This window comes from Myotis yumanensis, unplaced genomic scaffold (genome assembly GCF_028538775.1).
Source record: "Myotis yumanensis isolate MYYU_CA2020_CCGP unplaced genomic scaffold, mMyoYum1.0.hap1 SCAF_3, whole genome shotgun sequence".
NCBI classification, from domain to species: Eukaryota; Metazoa; Chordata; class Mammalia; order Chiroptera; family Vespertilionidae; genus Myotis; species Myotis yumanensis.
In genome coordinates this window covers 109,543,128-109,562,502 of record NW_027223754.1, presented here as the reverse complement: position 1 = coordinate 109,562,502, position 19,375 = coordinate 109,543,128, and the positions used below count along the sequence as shown (strand labels likewise).

At 42.1% G+C, this 19,375-nt stretch overlaps 1 protein-coding gene and 1 pseudogene across 4 annotated transcripts in view; one reads left to right on the top strand and one right to left on the bottom strand.

Moving 5' to 3' along the window:
* The first annotated feature begins 311 nt into the window (after positions 1–311).
* Positions 312–19,375, top strand: part of IFT88 (intraflagellar transport 88) — a 157,693-nt gene continuing 138,629 nt past the window's right edge. For 3 of the 4 annotated variants that reach the window (XM_070409334.1, XM_070409333.1, XM_070409335.1), the window contains exons 1-3: positions 380–460; positions 3,791–3,886; positions 16,660–16,722. In XM_070409334.1, the coding sequence (XP_070265435.1) occupies positions 3,797–3,886; positions 16,660–16,722 (153 nt within the window). In that variant the 5' untranslated portion in view covers positions 380–460; positions 3,791–3,796. Of the gene's footprint in view, positions 461–3,790; positions 3,887–16,659; positions 16,723–19,375 lie in introns of all 4 variants that reach the window. The other variant, XM_070409336.1, reaches the window with a different exon arrangement.
* LOC139005179 (glyceraldehyde-3-phosphate dehydrogenase-like) lies at positions 2,017–3,036 on the bottom strand (annotated as a pseudogene).

Below are 19,375 nucleotides of genomic sequence, written 5' to 3'. Positions count from 1 at the left end.
TGACCAAATGTCGGTGATCACCCGGAAAACGGGATGCAAAGGCTCACATATTAAGAGGAGTGGCTGATAGTTCATAGTTACTTAGTGTCATTCTTTACTATTCTGTTTTCTGGCTGATTTCAGGAGGATTGACAAGATTTTGGCTTCCTCTCCTTCTCACTAGAGGCCGCCCTCCAGGGCCCCCTCCGCGGTGCCCCTCCACTCGAGACCCCGCCTCCGTCCTCTTTGACCTCAGCCTCTCAGGCTCCGCCCCTTTCTCCGTTCCGGAACCGCCCAACGCGCGCTCCTCTCCTCCCGCCCCGGCCCTGGCCCTGGCGCGGAGGACTGTGGGAGCGGCTTCCTTGGATACGCGCTTGGCAACGACCAGGCTCCGAGCTCAGCCTGCGCAGGGTCTTTGATTCTCCAAAACTCCGCGTCGCCCGGACTCCACTCACGGTCGCTCTGCTCCCCTCATCACGAGGTAGGAGAAGGGCCGGGGGCAGGGGCGCCTCGGGAGCCGGCGCGGGCTCCCCGCCTCCTCGGGGACTCGGGGGCTGGCTTGTGGGGGCCGCCTGTGGCCTCTGCCTGCCGAGTGGCACCTCCCTCCAGGGCCCGCCTGTCCACCGGGAACGCGGGCGCCCTTTGCCATCAAGTTTGTGTGGCCGCCTGTCCCAAGTCATAGTCACGCCTGAATCAGGAAAGCTGGCACCATGAGCACACCCCTTTAACGTCTGTGTCGTGTAAAGCTTGCGAAAAGTGGTCCCAGGAAAGGTGGAATTCGTGAGGTGTACAAGCACGCAGCAAGATGTTCTCACTCTCCCAAAGGTGAAAACAGCCAAAGATCGGAAGTGCTGTTTTCCCCAAATCCCTTCTAGGCCTCAAATCCCACTTTCAGGGTCGATTTCCTGGCTGTGAGCATTAATAGGAACTACAGTGGGCGTGTTGGAAGCAGATTGTCCAGCATAGTCAGCAGAATATCATGAAAACAAATACCCTTCACATTTCACACAAAGGTTTTGCTGGCATTCCATTTTACATTGAGGGGCATCCCCCACCCAGGTTATTTCAGCACTTCCAGTCTTTGGCGAGGCTTATGCTATGCATGAACTTTTTTTTGAAATAGCTTGGAGAATCCAGCAAGCCAGAGTTGTTGCCTTTGTTCTGCCACCCCTACCTGTTTGCCGTGTATGGATACTTCTTTCACTATTTCCAGCTTGACTTTACACATCTTTCAAGTTTGTGCGTTCACTAGATACAAACTTTTCAATCTGGCTGCAACCCAGCAGAAAGGATGGAGCTCTGGTTCTAAAAGTTGCTGTTTTTATGATGTACGTATAAGCCAAATTAACTTAAACAGGGCTCATAATCAGGCAGTTCTTGTTCAGCACAGTAGTCCTCAAAGTGTGGTCCTCAGACCAGTAGTGTCAGGAGCATTGGGAACTGGTTAGAAATGTACATTCTCAGGGGCTAAAGGGGTGCTGATGACTCCCACCCAGGACTTACTGAACCAGAAACTCTGGTAAGGGGGAGTAGCAATCTGTATTTGATCTGAAGTTGGAGAACTTCCATATTGCTGTATATGTAATCACAATGAGTTATTATTATTATTTTGTTAATGCTCACCGAGGATATTTTCTCCATTGATTTTTAGAGAGAGTGGAAGGGAAGGGGAGAGAGACTGAGAGAGAAACATTGATGGGAGAGAGACACCTGGATTGGTTGCCTCCCCCACATGCCCTGACCCGGGCTAGGGATAGAGCTCGCAACTGAGGCACATGTCCTTGACCAAAATTGAACCCGAGACCCTTTTAGTCATAGAGCCAAACTGGCTAGTGCTCAATGAATTATTATTATTATTCTTATTTTTGGCTGGGTACAGTGAACTTTATTGATGGTACACAACAAAGTAGGGCTCCCTATGCCCCTCCCCTTCTCCAGGGGGTCTGGGATGGTGGTGAGGAGATTCTCAGTGTGTCGGGGGACCGGTCTGGGGCAAGGACTCCCCAGCAGCCGAGGGCCTCTCTTCCTCTTGCTGGGGCTGGTGGTCCAGGGGACTCTTACTCCTTGGAGGCCATGTGGACCATAAGGTCCACCAACCTGTTGCTGTAGCCAAATTCATTGTCATACCAGGAAACGAGCTTGACAAAGTAGTCATTGAGGGCAATGCCAGCCCCAGCATCAAAGGTGGAGGAGTGGGTATCACTGTTAAAGTCACCGGAGACAACCTGGTCCTCAGTACAGCCCAGGATGCCTTTGAGGGGCCCTCTGATGCCTGCTTCACTGCCTTCTTGATATCATTGTATTTGGCAGCTTTCTCCAGGCAGCAGGTCAGATCCACAACCGACACATTGCGGGTGGGGACACGGAAGGCTATGCCCGTGAGCTTCCCATTCAGCTCAGGGATGACTTTGCCCACAGCCTTGGCAGCGCCAGTAGAAGCAGGGATAATGTTCTGGGCAGCCCCTCGGCCATCATGCCACAGCTTCCCAGAGGGGCCATCCATGGTCTTCTGGGTGGCAGTGATGGCATGGACTGTGGTCATGAGTCCCTCCACGATGCCAAAGTTGTCATAGATGACCTTGGCCAGGGGGGCAAGCAGTTGGTGGTGCAAGAGGCATTGCTGACAATCTTGAGGGAGTTGTCACACTTGTCATGGTTCACACCCATCACAAACATGGGGGCATCCGCAGAAGGGGCGGAGATGATGACCCTCTTGGCTCTGCCCTTCAAGTGAACCCCAGCCTTCTCCATGGTAGTGAAGACACCAGTGGGATCCACAACATACTCAGCACCAGCATCACCCCATTTGATGTTGGCGGGATCTCGCTCCTGGAAGATGGAGATGGACTTTCCATTGATGACAAGCTTCCTGTTCTCAGCCTTGACTGTGCCTTTGAACTTGCCATGAGTAGAATCCTACTGGAACATGTACACCATGTAGTTGAGGTCAATGAAGGGGTCATTGATGGCAACAATATCCATTTTGCCAGAGTTAAAAGCAGCCCTGGTGACCAGGCACCCAATGCGGCCAAATCCGTTCACTCTGACCTTCACCATCGTGTGTCAGGGTTGTGGCTGCTGGCACAGCACAGGAGTAGAGGCTGTCTGACCAACAGGAGGAGCAGAGAGCCTGAATTATTTTTTTAATGCTGAATAGTTTTTCACTGCATAAATATACCACATTTTGCTTCTCCATTGTATTGATGGGTATCTGATCTAGTTCTAATTGTGGGCTATCATCAGTAAAGCTCCTGTGAACATTGTTATACAGATCTCTTTGTAGACATGTTTTCATTTCTCCTGGGTAAAAACTTTGGAATGAAATTGCTGGGTTGTAAGAGATAAATGTTAATTTTATGAAACTGCCAGGCTTTTTTCCAAAATTGTACGGTTTATACTCCCACCAACAATAAGTATTCCAGTTGCTCCATGTCTTTGTTGACCTTTTCAATTTAGCTATTCTGGTGGCTGTGCAGTGGTTTCAGCCTGGCACTGTCATTGACTATTACATACCCCTTTTTCCACCCTTGATACTAAGCTCCTTGAAAATCAGGACGATGATATATCCCTCTCCAGTGCTTGTCACTGTCCTTTGATGGAATTGGTTTGGAATGAATGTGAAATAAGGGCAATGAATGAAAGTTTTGACACCTACTAGTAGTTTTGAGAATTTGACATGAAAATAGTTTTAAGGCTGGAAAAATGTGTAGAAGTAAATTTGACCAGAAAAGTTTTTAAATAGTTATACTTTATTTCAATTAAGAATTATTTCTTATCCCAAGAGCATATTTACACTACTGATTTTTCCTAGGTACAGATGATGCAGAATGTACACCTGGCCCCAGAGACAGATGAAGATGACCTTTATTCTGGTTACAATGACTACAATCCAACCTATGATACCGAGGTATAAAAAAAAAAAATCTATGTTTTTTACATTGGTTTTTGTTAAGCAGCTGGTTCATGAAAACTTTAAATTAAGTAAGCTGTTTAAAAGGTTAGAAAAGTGCTTTTACTGAAGACTCTGCTAACTTCCTTCAATAATAATAATAGTGGCAGAGGGGGAAATCATGAGAAATGTTATGGAAACAAGCTAGGATGATTGGCACATACTGTATTCTTCAGTACTAATTATCTGAATGTGTGAGTTAAAAATACTTAGATCACTTGAAGTAGCTAAAATCAGTTGTTTTTAATTTTCTAAATTTGAAATGTCATGTAGAGTTACTTTAATTCTTTTAATTAAATTATGTAAATATTTTCTAGAAAAATTAGGAAATAGAAATAGGTATAGAGAAAAGTTAAAATTATAGAACCTGTCTCCACCCAGAGATAAGCATTAACTAACTTATAGTGCTTGTCTCTCCATTTTCTTATGCAAATATGTGTATATCTCTTTATAGTTTGGGATAAAATGGTGTCATACTCTGTGCTGTTTTGTAACCTGGATTTTCTCTTTTATTAATATCCACCATGTCAACAAATCTATATCTACTTAATATTTCATGGTGTAGTTATTTAAAAAGTGAAATTAGTACTAAAACGAATATTTAAAATCTTTTTACATCATTTTGAGTTATAGTTTCCAAATTGTAAGAGAGAAAAAACAAAAAACCTCTTTATAAACTCACCTTGAATTAGTGTGTGAAAAAAGGATGAAGGATGTGGGAGCTAATTTTTTTTTTTTTAAATATATTTTATTGATTTTTCACAGAGAGGAAGGGAGAGAGATAGAGAGTTAGAAACATCGATGAGAGAGAAACATCGATCAGCTGCCTCCTGCACATCTCCTACTGGGGATGTGCCCGCGACCCAGGTACATGCCCTTGACCGGAATCGAACCTGGGACCCTTCAGTCCTCAGGCTGACGCTCTATCCACCGAGCCAAACCGGTTTCGGCGATGTGGGAGCTAATTTACTTGTTAGTGTATAAAAATCAAATATTAGCATTTATAGGACTTTTGACTAATTTAGGAAATCTCATTCTATTCTACTGAAGTTTTTCATATAGTCATTTTCAAATTATATTTTCCTCTAGAGAAAAATGGTAGTCTATGAATTTGAGACCTAGAAAGAAAATAGAAACCATTTACTTACTCTATATGAAACAAAAATATAGGAGATACTGATCATTGTAGAAAATTTGAAAAATATAGAAGATTGGAGAAAAAAATGAATGACATAAATCCTGTCACTCAAAGATTACCTGTATTAGACATATCACCTGATGTTTTACTGTATTCCTTGTCTTTTACTACATAGGTGTTTTTCTCCAGACATACAAACACACGCGCGCACACACACACACACACACACACACACAGGATTTTATAGACTCCTTTTTAAAAATTTGCATGAAAACATAGGCATTTTCCTATATTAGTATAAATTATGAAAACCACTGATATCTCCTCTTTTATTCCAGTTATAAAAGTAATATGTATAGCCTTGACCAGTGTGGCTCAGTTGGTTGGAGTGTGGTCCCATATACCAAAAGGTTGTGGGTTCGATTCCCAGTCAGGACACATGCCTGGGTTGCGGGTTCGATCCCTGGTCAGGGTGGGTATGGGAGACAACCGATCAATAGTTCTCTCTCACATGGATGTTTCTCTCTCTCTCCATTCCTCTATCTAATATCAATAAAGAAAATAAATTATATGTATAAAAATATACATGCTCATTATTGAAAAACAAAATTACCCATAGTTATATTATTCAGAACTAACTACACTTAATGTTTGCTTTGGTTTTCCTTCATACATAGAGTTTTAGCATGTTTGAATTGAACTTGTATTTACTTTTCTGTTTGCTTTTTTTTACATATAGCTACATTGTGGGCATCTCATGATAGCAAAAATTGAAGTAAATGTAATATTAATGGCTACATAATACTGAAGATGTACAGTTGTTTATAACTGTTTTTGACCATAGGATATTTATTGCCAGTTTTCTGCTACTATAAGTAACAACAATGCAATGAACAATTTTATGCATAAATAATTTTCTGTATTTTGATCAAACATTTTCTAGGATAGAGTCCAAAAAATGGAATGTAGATAGTTCATGAATATGATCGTTTTTAAAGCACCAGAGAAATTTCCTAACTCCTTAGGTCATCACAGTGTGGCTTCATTATTTCATTTGGAGTGAATATTCAGAATATAAGAAACAAAAATAAATCATATAGTAAAATAAAAATAATACTTGCTTTACTTTACCCATGGTTTTCTTTTCTCTTACTTAATTGGAATAATAACAAGTTTAATATATAACTGAATTACTTGAAACAGTTTTTAAAATGTTTCATAGATTATGCAAGTTGTTAATGAAAAAGAACAAATTACAAAAGTTGTGTTTGTAATTGGAGAATTTGTTGACAATTTTTAGTTTGTCAGAATTCATTGAGTTGATTAATCAAATTTTACTAATAGTTTAGTGTGCGGAGCCAGCTCAGCCAAGGGTTCGGCAAGCCTGAGTGGGGGCGGTGAAGGATGAAGAAAAGACAGACAAAGAGTAAGCTGGGTCTAGGTCAGTGGTTGGCAAACTGCGGCTCGCAAGCCACATGCGGCTCTTTGGCCCCTTGAGTGTGGCCACGAAGTTTCAATCGCACTGTACGTGTGCGCCCGCATGTGGTATTTTGTGGAAGAGCCACTCTCAAGGGGCCGCAGTTTGCCGACCACTGGTCTAGGTAGATCTTCCTGTGCCTGGCTGAGGCCACAGAGAGAGATCCAGACAGCAAGCTGAGCCTTTATTTTATTTATAGCCAGAGGTAAACAAGGTAGTGGTCACCATAGTTACAGTGTTCTTGTGAGTTTCACTTGCTGCATCTCCCTCAGCCCATTAGCTACCCAGATAAGATCTAGGGAGCGTCATAAGGTCAAGCCTAATTATGCTAAGAGGGCTGTGCCCTCTAAGCTGGGACTTGTTTGTGGCTTTGCCAACAGGTCAGTCCGAGGCTTAACCCTATAGCCGCTCCCTACAGTTTAGGGACTAGAAGACTTCCTTTTCCAAAAAATCTGCTGAAATACTATAATTAATTATGCTAAAGGTTGCCTTAGGTTATATACTTCATGTGAAAGTTGCCTAGTTTCTATAGCTAACCAAGAATTGTGTATTTATTTAATTTTATGTAGCTGATATGCAAGGTTTTAAAGATTATTTTAAGTAAAAATTAAAGAAGGATGCTTGTACATAAAATTTTTAACGTGCACAGTATTAACTCCTGGTTATACAAAAATTTTACTTTGTCTGCATAGTTTTAAAAAGTGAATTGATATTGATTATTTTTAATGTATTATTTGTATTTATTTATTTATTTATTTATTTTTGGTTTTATTTATTTTTTTATTAATCCTCACACTAGGATATTTTTTCCATTGATTTTTAGAGTGAGTGGAAGTGAGCGGGGAGGGAGAGACAGAGAAACATCGATGTGAGAGACACATAGATTGGTTACCTCCTGCATGCACCACCCCAACCGGGGCAGGGGATCGAATCTGCAACCCAGGAATGTGCCCTTGACTGGGAATTGAACCCAAGACCCTTCTTTGCATGGGCCAATGCTCTAACCACTGAGCACACAGTCCAGGCCTGTATTTATTTTTTAATAACCAAGTATATTTTTGTGAAATGTATCCACAGAAGGCACTTTCCAAGTCTCCCAGGATGCCTGAAACTGGCAATGGTGCTGAATCCTATAAATACTATGTTTTTTTCCTATGCATACATATTATGGTAAAGTTTAATTATACATTAGGCACAGTAACAGATTACCAACAATAACTAATAATAAAATAGAATAATTATAACAATGTACTGTAATAAAAGTTATGTGAATGTCATGCCAGAGGGCACCAGGGAGGCTTCAACTTCATAGTTGGGTCCAGATCCTTGTCACCACACAAGAAAGAATTTGAGGACAGGACAGAAAGATTCCGAAAAGCACAGTAAATTTATTAAAAGTACCCACTTGAGAAGGGAGCACTGGTGAACTCAAAGGACTCGATACCCCAATGGGGTCTGGGTAGAAGGTTTTTATAAATGCGGGTGAGGGTGGCATAGGTTGGACTTCAGCTTCTGATGCTGGTGGGGTGACTGCTGATGCAGCTTGTCCTCCTCCTTCCCCTCTGGATAATGATTTCTTTTTGGTCCTCTTGGAACTGTCATGGTGATTCAGGAAGAGGAGTGGTCCTAGAACTGCAATGTAAATTTATTCTAATGATATTATAATGACCTGTTGATCATTTGTCTGTCGATAAGGCTGCAGAATCTGCTTGAGAATGTTTTTTGTTTATCTTGAATACAGGAAATTGGGAGGGGGACTCGGGGAACAGGTGGTCAGCAAAAGTCACATCCAGGACGGAAAAGGGGAGGGATAGACCTTGAGGCCTTTGTTCCCTAATCTAAATTTTCTGACTCATACATTCCCCCTGAGAGATTTCAGTCCCATAATCATATGGGGAGATGAAGGGTTGGTGTTTCTTCTGTAGTTGCTTCAGGCTGAGATTTGGTATAGACCCTGCCTAGCCTGGGATTGAAGATCTCTTCCTGCCTGATGTAAGGGCCCAAGCCCTATATCCCCTGGATGTTGAGGAATGGTCTGGAATTCTTGGATTATAATCATTTTTACATGAAACTGTTATAATCTAGAAGATTATAAATTTAACAAGAAGATTAAAAAGGCGTGGACCAAATAATAAAAAAAGAATAGTTACTTAAGGACCAAGGAGTAGAAATACTCAGGTGAAAGAAGGGAGAGCCTTTTTAATCGTGTTCCAAAGGACATCAAGATCTGTTCCTTAGTTATACCTGTGAAGCTAAGACGCCCGTTCGTAGATTTTTTGGATATTACATTCAATCTGACCTGATTTGTTTACCTATATACAGCAGGTTTTGTTAATGACTTCACAGATGCCTCCCTGTTTGGATAAGGTATTCTAGGGCAAGTTTGTTGTCTAGAACTACATTAGCTAGAGAATCTAAGGATTCCTAAATTCCCTGTAGGGCCTCCCCTGTGTCGGTAGCAAAGTCTTTTAGGGCCTGAGTTAGATTGTGTAAGGTTAACTCATGATAGCTGAACCCTATCCAAGGGGTGGCTATGCCGAGTGTCACTCCTATGCCTGTTATGATTAGGCTTATGACTCTTTTGGCTCTTGTTGGGGAGGTTATATTGTGAACAATTATTCCCGCTCCTATGGGCCCTTATAAGATCAGAGTGCATTGTCCCTTGAATTGGGAGTTGTCTCTGCAGGGGTAGGGCCAAGGCCAGGAACGGGAGTAGTAAAAGTTCCCTGGGGCTGTCTGACATACAGGAGTTGGTGTTTAAGATGTTCACAAAGAAAGACATATCCTGGGGGTGCACAAGCTCTCCCAGGTGATGTGTAGTTTAGTCAGGGAGTAAGGCCCCTAGGGGCCCAGAGATGCCAAATTAACAGAAGGGCCACTTACACTACAGGACAGTGAAAGTGGCCCTTCTGTTAGTTTGTCATCTCTGGGCCCCAAAGGGCCTTCTAAGCTCAAGGAATGTGATAAATTAGTTTTTAAGCCTGGATTACAAATTCCTCCCAGTAAGTGCATCTTCCAGAAGGAGGTTGTATTTTCTTTCTATCAAAAATTTTGTGGGAGGCAGGGCACCAGTGGGTGATGTTAGGATGTCAGGATTGTGAGGTATCAAAGGTCTTGGGAAAGATAGTAGGGGTGTTGGAACCCCAGGAAATGTTCGACTTAGCGTGGGCTTATTGGTGCGTGTATTGCAGGGGACGCAAGTAATGTTGAGGGAAGAAGAAGTAAAAGTATATGGTCATTTTCTCTGGGTATGATTATAAGGTAGAGTGAGGTGAACACAGTCAAAAGGGTTCTTTGTGATACTGAGATGAACCTCCAGAGGGTAAGATTTTCCAAAGTGCTTTGGGGAACCTGAAAGGAGAATAGGGATCAGGGCTTGTCATTATAGGGATATACTCAAGGCTTATTGTGTTGATCTGAGGGTGGGGATGGCAGATCCGACAGACAGAAAGATTGTTTCCTAAAGTGATGATATTTGTAAGGTTGACAGGAGAGTTTTGTCTTTAATCCCTGTAGGGCAGCGGTTCTCAACCTGTGGGTCGCGACCCCTTTGGGGGGTCAAACCACCCTTTCACAGGGGTCGCCTAAGACCATCGGAAAACACATATATAATTACATATTGTCTTTGTGATTAATCACTATGCTTTACTTATGTTCAATTTGTAACAATGAAAATACATCCTGCATATCAGATATTTACATTACGATTCATAACAGTAGCAAAATTACAGTTATGAAGTAGCAACGAAAATAATGTTATGGTTGGGGGTCACCACAACATGAGGAACTGTATTAGAGGGTCATGGCATTAGGAAGGTTGAGAACCACTGCTGTAGGGTAATGGGGGAAGTAAAACAAGTAGGGCTAGAATTACCATTTTAAGAGCAAGGGATATAGTTGCTAAGTGGGATGTTTACTGATGAACAAGTGAGGAAAAGAATGAGGGCAACAGAAACCCTAAGCAAAGAAAAAGACCTAAAATCTCAGTGGCCATGTGGTGGATCATTTACTTATAGGTCAAGGAGACTTCTTTGGGTTGTTTCTTAAGTCCTCCGGGGGTTCACAGGTGTGGTTGTCCTTCTGGCATTCCTGCAGAGGTTCAGGAAAGAAAGGTTTTATTCTACATAAATGTGTCCAGGATTATATACCAGGTAGCTTGACTGCCGTGGGGGTGGCAAGCAAGATCTGGTAGGGCCTTTCCATTTTGGAGTTAACTGGTCCTCTGGGGAGCTTTCCTTCCAAGTCTTAAGAAGGACCCAGTCCCCATGAGATATATTGGGCCTATGAAAGGATGTGTTCCTGGGGATGAAAGGATTTAATTGCCTTATTTTTGGAGAGCCTGTTGCACCTATCCTAGATTTGTTACAGAATTTACCAGGTGACCGAAAAATACACAGGAGTAGCCAGAGATACAGGAAAAACCCATTTATTTCCAGATGTACTAGTACCGTGACTCAAGGGAGCCTATTTCCAGATCCTGAGCGAGCCAATATGGAGGAAGCTTTCTCTTTATACCCTTTTGTTTCTTTGTCTCCCAAATAAGGATCAGACTTCCGGACCTTTTGTGGGCTTTGCAGAAAGCCCCGTGTTGGGATGGGGGCCGTGAGACCACACCTAAAGGCCTGGCCTGGCACCAGCACGGATAACCCCCTCTGGGGGTTGTGTATTGTTCATGGTTTATGGCCTCTGTAAAATGTGAGAATTTAGGTAAACAGGTCTTGCAAGATCAGATAATTATGGGAAGGGGCTGTGACTAGACTACAGGCAGTCCTCGGGTTACATCGGACTCGACATACGTCATTTCGTGGTTACATCACCATCTCCCATTTATTTATTAAAAAAAAAAAAAGTCCCGTCATTTTGACGTATGTACATATATGGTTTACCTAGTTAATTAGTATCCCTTAACCTAGATGGAGAGAATCATGAAAGGATTTTAAAATTTTCCATTGATCCTTAGTTGGGAACAGCAGATTTTTGGTCTCTAATGTACCATCCTTCATTGTTTAGGGCAATGATTCCCAAAGTGGGCGCTACCGCCCCCCGGTGGGCGCTGCAGCGATCCAGGGGGGCGGTGATGGCCACAGGTGCATTTGGGGGCCATGAGTAACTGCTATTAAAATTTTTAAAAAATTAATTTCCAGGGGCTGAGTAATATTTTTTCTGGAAAGGGGGCGGTAGGCCAAATAAGTTTGGGAACCACTGGTTTAGGGCAGCCGTGGGCAAACTACGGCCCGCGGGCCGGATCCGGCCTGTTTGAAATGAATAAAACTAAAAAAAAAAAAGACCGTACCCTTTTATGTAATGATGTTTACTTAGAATTTATGTTAGTTCACACAAACACTCCATCCATGCTTTTGTTCCGGCCCTCTGGTCCAGTTTAAGAACCCATTGTGGCCCTCGAGTCAAAAAGTTTGCCCACCCCTGGTTTAGGGGAAACTTTGCCCTTCTGCCCAGGTGTTTTCATCAGGGGCATAACTTGGTTTGATGTACAGAGGAAAAATATATAGAACTAGAGGCCCGATGCACAAAAATTTGTGCACTGGAGGGGGGGGTCCCTCAGCCCAGCTTGCCCCCTATCACATACTGGGAGCCCTCAGGGGATGTCATACTCCCTGCTCCCCTTGGGGATAGGGCCTAAGCCACAGTCTGGCCTCCCTTTTTGGGAGGCGACTGGGCTGGTCAGGGGAAGGCACCAGCCCCATCACCCCGCTGTTGCAGCCACTGCCAGTCACCGCAGCCACCAAGGTGTTTTCATCAACATGGACTCCAGTTCCTTTACCATGAAAAAATGACAACTTTCTTTAGGCATTTTCAAGATGTGTCTTTCATAGGATATGACATTTCTTTATTATATTTTTTATCCTCACCTGAGGATATGTTTCCATTGATTTTTAGAGAATGTGGAAGAGAAAGGGAAAGACAGAGAGTAACATCAAAGTGAGAGGAACACTTTGATTGGTTGCCTCCTGCATGAGCCCTGACCTGGGCCCCGGTCAGGGAGGAGCCTGCAACCTAGGTACATGCCCTTGGTCAGAATTGAACCCAGACCCAGCAGTGGGCAGGCCGAGGCATTACCCACTGAGCAAAACCAGCTAGGGCAGGATATGACATTTCTTAACCCTCCAGCAGTGGACCTTCCTTTTTTTCTCCAGGAGTGTGGTAAAAAACCCTAGATCACCTATTTGGATTCTTATTACCCAAGTTACTAAGAATATTACCAGTGGCCTACAGGAAGCTAAGCCAATGAGCAGTCAGAAAAGGTGTTTCCTCTGTAGTTCACACCAATTGCTGGATCTGCCCCTGCACAGGCCTAATGCCTCTGGCCAAGGCCTTAGGCCTGGGCAGGGGACCCCCAGCTCCCACCATCGCCGGCTATGCCCCTGCTACCCCCAATTGCTGGAACCGCCCCTGCCCAGACCTAACACCTCTGGCTGGGGCATTAGGCCTGGGCAGGGGATCCCCAGCTGCCCACGATCGCTGACTCCGCCCCTGTTCCCCGCAATGGCTGGTTCCACCCCTGCCCGGGCCTAATGCCTCTGGCCAAGGCGTTAGGCCTGGGCAGGGGACCCTCAGCTCCCTATGATCACCGACTCTGCCCCTGCTCTCGATTGCTGGCTCCGCCCATGCCCAGGCCTAACGCCTCTGGCCAAGGCATTAGGCCTGGGCAGGGGACCCCCAGCTCCCCACGATCTCCTGCTCCGCCCCTGCCTAGGCCTAACGCCTCTGGCAGAAGCATTAGGCATGGACAGGGGACCCCCAGCTCCCCCCCATCGCTGACTCCGCCCCTGCCCTGGCTTAATGCCTCTGACCAAGGCGTTAGGCCTGGGCAGGGGACCCCCAGCTGCCCACGATCGCTGACTCTGCCCCTGCTCCCCGCGATGGCTGGTTCTGCCCCTGCCCCGGCCTAATGCCTCTGGCCAAGGTGTTAGGCCTGGGCAGGGCCCCCCAGCTTCCCACGATCGCTGACTCTGCCCCTGCTTCCCTCGGTCACTGGCCTGGGGCAGGCAAAGGAACCCAGTTCTCCGATCACGGGGCAGGGCAAAGGCGGCCCCCAGCTCTTGGCTGCCTCCTCGGTTTCCTATCACCGGCAGCGGCAGGTGGCTTCTTCCGTCCTTCCCCTTTCACCTCCCAGAATTGTGCCTACGTATGCAAATTAACCGCCATCTTTGTTGGCAGTTAACCGCCATCTTAGCTGGCAGTTAATTTGCATATCACCCTGATTAGCCAATGGGAAGGGTAGCAAAGTTACGGTTAATTACCATGTTTGTCTATTATTAGATAGGATTAGGGCCATAATAGAGGTATCTGACTTGGCAGCCTCCTGTCAGCAAGAGGATTTCCTTTTCAGCAGTTCTCAACCTGTGGGTCACGAACAATGAAAATACATCCTGCATATCACATATTTACATTACGATTCATAACAGTAGCAAAATTACAGTTATGAAGTAGCAACGAAAATAATTTTATGGTTGAAGATGAGGAACTGTATTAAAGGGTCGAGGCATTAGGAAGGTTGAGAACCACTGCTAGAGTTCAGATATTTTGGTTGTGTTCCTTTGATGTCCCTTACAGTGCTGCATGGCTACTTCTCGGCGTAGTTTTGTTTTTGTTTTTGTTTTTATGAATATATATCTTTATTGATTTCAGAGAGGATGGAAGAGGGAGAGAGAGAAAGAAACATCGATGATGAGAGAGAATCATTGATCAGCTGCCTCCTGCACACCCCACACTGGGGATCGAGCCCACAACCTGACCATATGCCCTGACCAGGAGTCAAACCATGACCTCCCTCAAATGTAGTCTCTCTCACTCAAAACATTTTATTATACTGTACTTACCCTTCTTGTGATTATGTAAGATGATAAAATGCCTTCATGATGACATGAAGAGAGGTGAATGAGACATTATTGAGTAAAATAAGTGTTACTTGAACAAAAGCACTTAGATACTATGTCAGTCTGATAACCAGTCTGATAACTTAGATGGCTCCTAAGTGATTAACAGGAGGGGAGCATATACAGTGTGGATACCCTGGACAAAGGAATGATTCATGTTTTCAGTCCGTGGTTGACCTTGGATAACTGAAATGACAGAAAGCAAAACTTCAGAAAAGATTGAAATAAATCAGAGGCTCATATAAGAATTGTACATAAGTTGTGTATGAAGCATTAGAGCCAGAGTGGTGTTGGCAAAGGAATAGGAAGTAAAGGCTGGTTAGACTATTTGTTGGTAAGATTCCCTTTGGGAGTCTAAAATGGCATTTTGTCCAAGGAACCCAGAAACACTCGTATTTTGCTCTTGACAGTTATTCCTTTCCTCAAATTTCCTAAGAGAGAATGTGAGTACAGGTCAGGAATCAGCAAAACATAATACCATTTTTTTCCTTTATTGATTAAGGTATTACATATGTGTTCTTATCCGCCCATTGCCCCCCCCACTCCCCACCCCCACTCATGCCCTCAACCCCCTGCATACAAGTCCTTTGGTTGATCTCTTCTCCTTACCCCCACCCTCTCCCCTACCTTCCCTCTGAGGTTTGACGGTCTGATCGATGCTTCTTTGTCTCTGGATCTGTTTTTGTTCATTAGTTTATGTTGTTCATTATATTCCATAAATGAGTGAGATCATGTGATATTTATCTTTCTCTGACTGGCTTATTTCGCTTAGCATAATGCTCTCCAGGTCCATCCTGGACCTGGAAATGGTAAGAATTCCTTCTTTTTTACCGCAGTGTAGTATTCCATTGTGTAGATGTACCACAACCTAGAACGAACTCTCTAAAAATTCATCTGGAATAAAAAAAGACCCCGAATGGCTGCAGCAATCCTGAGAAAGAAGAACAAAGTAGGAGGGATCTCAATACCAGATATCAAGCTGTATTACAAAGCCACTATTCTCCAAACTGCCTGGTACTGGCATAAGAACAGACATATAGACCAATGGAATAGAATAGAGAACCCAGAAATCGACCCAAACCACTATGCTCAATTAATATTTGACAAAGGAGGCAAGAACATACAATGGAGTCAAGACAGTCTCTTCAATAAATGGTGTTGGGAAAATTGGACAGATACATGCAAAAAAGTGAGACTAGACCACCAACTTATACCATACACAAAAATAAATTCAAAATGGATAAAGCACTTAAACATAAGATGGGAAGCCATAAAAATCTTAGAGGAATCCACAGGCAGCAAAATCTCAGACATATGCCAAAGCAATATCTTCACCAATACAGCATAATAACATTTTATTTCAATTGAAGTTCTGATTCCAAATGACCTTGTAGGTTGGACTCCATGGAGCCCTCCATTTGCCCAGGTTAACTCTAGTCTGAATCTCAAACTTCACTGCTCCAGAGTGATGAAGTCATTTTCACTTGAGCAAACAAAACTGGAACAAGAGAAAGTGTTTGCCCCATTGCTTTTAGAGAATATTTCCTTTTCTCTCCCAAGGCTTTCTCAGGCAAGTTCCTCTAAGTCATGGCCCCACATATGAAAGAAGAGAGGGGAGAAGAGAGAGATGAGATTCTCTGTTCCCGCTTTTCTTTCCTACTTGGAGGAAAGAAACAGGAGAAAGGCCATATCCTTGTAAACTTGATCTTTAACTAGACATAATGATGCCACCCATTTAAACAGTGTCCAATAAAGTGTTCTTACAATTGAACAACATTATCAGTACTCAGCTTCCTAGCAGAGGAAGGAGCCTTAATATTTTGGGCAGTGGGAAGGAGGGATATTTGAAGATAGGAGACTATGAGCCCCTACCTGGACATCAACAGATGGGTAAGATGAATTAGAGAGGATCATGAATACCAAACAGAAGAGGGTCAACTTTTTGTTGTTGTTTGAATCCTCACCTGAGTACATGCTTAGAGAGAGAGAAACATCGATGTGAGAGAGAAACATTGATCAGTCGCCTTTTGTACACACCCTGACCGGGGATTGAACCCACAACCCAGGTATGTGCTGTGACCAGGAATTGAACTGGCAGCCTTTTGGTGGATTGAGGATGCTCCAACCAATTGAACCACTCTGGCTGGGCAAGAGGTTCAACATTAAAAAAAAAAAATTCTCACTTCATGTTGAATGTTAAATTTTCTTTTCATTTTAGGAATTGGAGAATGACACAGCTTTTCAGCAAGCTGTGAGAACCAATCATGGCAGAAGACCTCCAGTAAGTAAATTACTTTTATTGTGATAAAAAACACATAACAAAATTTACTATCTTAACCATTTTTAAGTGTACAGTTCAGTTATTGTTAAATATATTTATTCTCATTGTTATGAAACTGATCTTCAGAACCTTTTCATCTTCCCAAACTGAAACTCTTCTCCCATTAAACAACTTCCCCATTCCCTTTCCCCCTGTCCCTGGCACCACCCTTCTACTTTCCGTTTCTATAAAGTTGACTACTTTTTGATACATCATATATGTGGAATCATACAGTATTTGTCTTTTTGTTACTGGCTTATTTCACTTAGTATAATATTCTCAAGGTTCACCCATGTGAAAGGATTTCCTTCCTTTTTAAGACTGAATAATAGTCCATTGTATGGATAGACCACATTTTGTTCTGTGGACACTTGGGTTGCTCCACTTCTTAGCTATTGTGAATACTAGGTGTACCGGTTACTAATGCAGATTTTGTAATCAAAGAAAACACGGTAATTTGAAGAGAAACATCAAAAGTGCTTTATTCAAAGTAATGTCCATAGCTAGCTACACATTTCCCCCATCTTTCAGGTAATTTGTGGATACCGTCCCAATAGAACTTTTCTTGTTTTGAGGCAAACCATTCAGAGACCCAATTTTCCACTTCGTGTGTTTTGAAGTGCTGCTCAGAAAGTGTGTGTGCCATCGATTGGAACAAGTGGTAATCTGAAGTAGCAAGGTTTGGTGAATACAGCGGGTGGGTTAATACTTCCCAGGCAAGATCTTTTAATGTGTCTTTAACTGGTTTTGAAGTGTGTGATTGTGTGTTATCATGAAGCACTCACAAGTATCTGAGATAGAGCATGTTCACCATAAGCTTCCTGAAGTATACAATAACTTTTTCTTCAAAATAAAGTAATGACTTAAAACTTCCCGCAAATGCTCTTTTTTTGCCATGAAATTCGACATTTTTAAATGTAAAAATATCTATGATGTTAACATCTTCAGCAAATTTGACATATGAAGTTTTGAAGCTTGCTGTCAACACAACAAAATAGCATACATATCAAATCACATAAATATCAACATATGTGTAACTCCATCTATTGAAAAAAATCCGCATTACTAACTGGTACATCTAGTATGCTGCTGTGAACATGGCTGTGCACATATTTCAAGACTCTGTTTTCAATCCTTTAAATAAATACCCAGAGGTGGAATTGCTGGAACATATGATAGTTCTATTTTTAATGTTTTTAGGAACTTCCTCACCCTTTTCCATAGTGACTGCTCCATTTTACAATCCCAGTAACAGTGTACAAGCATTCTAATTTCTCTACATCCTTGCCAACACATTATTTTCTATTTTTCTGAGAGTAGCAATTTTAATAGGTCTGAGGTGATTCTCATTGTGGTTTTGATTTGCATTTCTCTGATGATTAGTGATGATGAGTATCTTTTCATATGCTTGTTGGCCATTTGTATATCATCTTTGAAAAAATGTCTAGTCAATGTCTTTGCTCATTTTTAAGTAGGTTATTTGATTTTTTGTTATTGTGTTCTAAGAGTTCTTTATATATTCTGGATATCAACCCCTTGTCAGATTAATGATTTGCAAATATATTATCCACTCTGTAGGCCTTTTCAGTGCGTTGATTATGTCCTTTGATGCACAAAATGTATTGTATTATATATTTCTATTTGTCTATTTTTGCTTTTGTTGCCTGTGCTTTTGTTGTCATATCCAAGAAATCATTGCTAAGTCCAATGTCATTAAACTTTTCCCCTATGTTTTCTTCTAGGAGTTTTATAGTTTTAGGTCTTATGTTTAGGCCTTTTATCCATTTTGAATTAACTTTTATATATGGTTTAAGATAAAGGTCTAACTTTATTCTTTTGCATGTGGATATAGTTTTCCCACTGTTGGAAAGACTGACCTTTCCTCATTGTGTGGCCTTGGCACCCTTGTTGCAGATTATTTGACCATATACACAAGGGTTTTTTTCTGGGCCATTTATTCTGATTCATTGGTCTATTCTGTTTTTACACCAGTACCTCACTATTTTTGTTACCATAGCTTTGTAATCTGTTTTGAAATCAGGAAGAATGAGTTTCCTAATTTTGTTCTTCTTTTTTAAAATTCTTTTGGTTATTCAGGATCCCTTGAGATTTCAAATAAATTTTTTTATTTCTTTAAAAAATGGCATCAGGATTTTGGTAGGGATTGGATTGAATTTATAGATTGCTTTTGGTGCTATAGACATCTTAACAATAGTAAATTTTTGAATCCATGAACATGAGATGTTTTGCATTTATTTGTTTCATCTTTAATTTCTTTTAGCAATGTTTTATAATTATATTTTAGATCAAAAATTTTTTATGCTTTTGAGAATATAAATTTTATTTATATAAGATTTGGAATATGTTTACCTAAATCACTCATTGTTTAAAAATATTTGTAATTTTTAAAGTTACATAAATATTGATCCTTCAAAACATTGGGGCTTAATTTACAAATTACTCTTCTCTTGGATTAATGATCCTCCATTAATTAATATTCCATCAGCATATGAATTGCTAGAGTGATATTTTTCAGTATTATTAAAATTTTTGTGTATGTCATGCAAAGCATAGACATCTAACTTGCACAGTGTATGGAATCTGCCAACTCTCT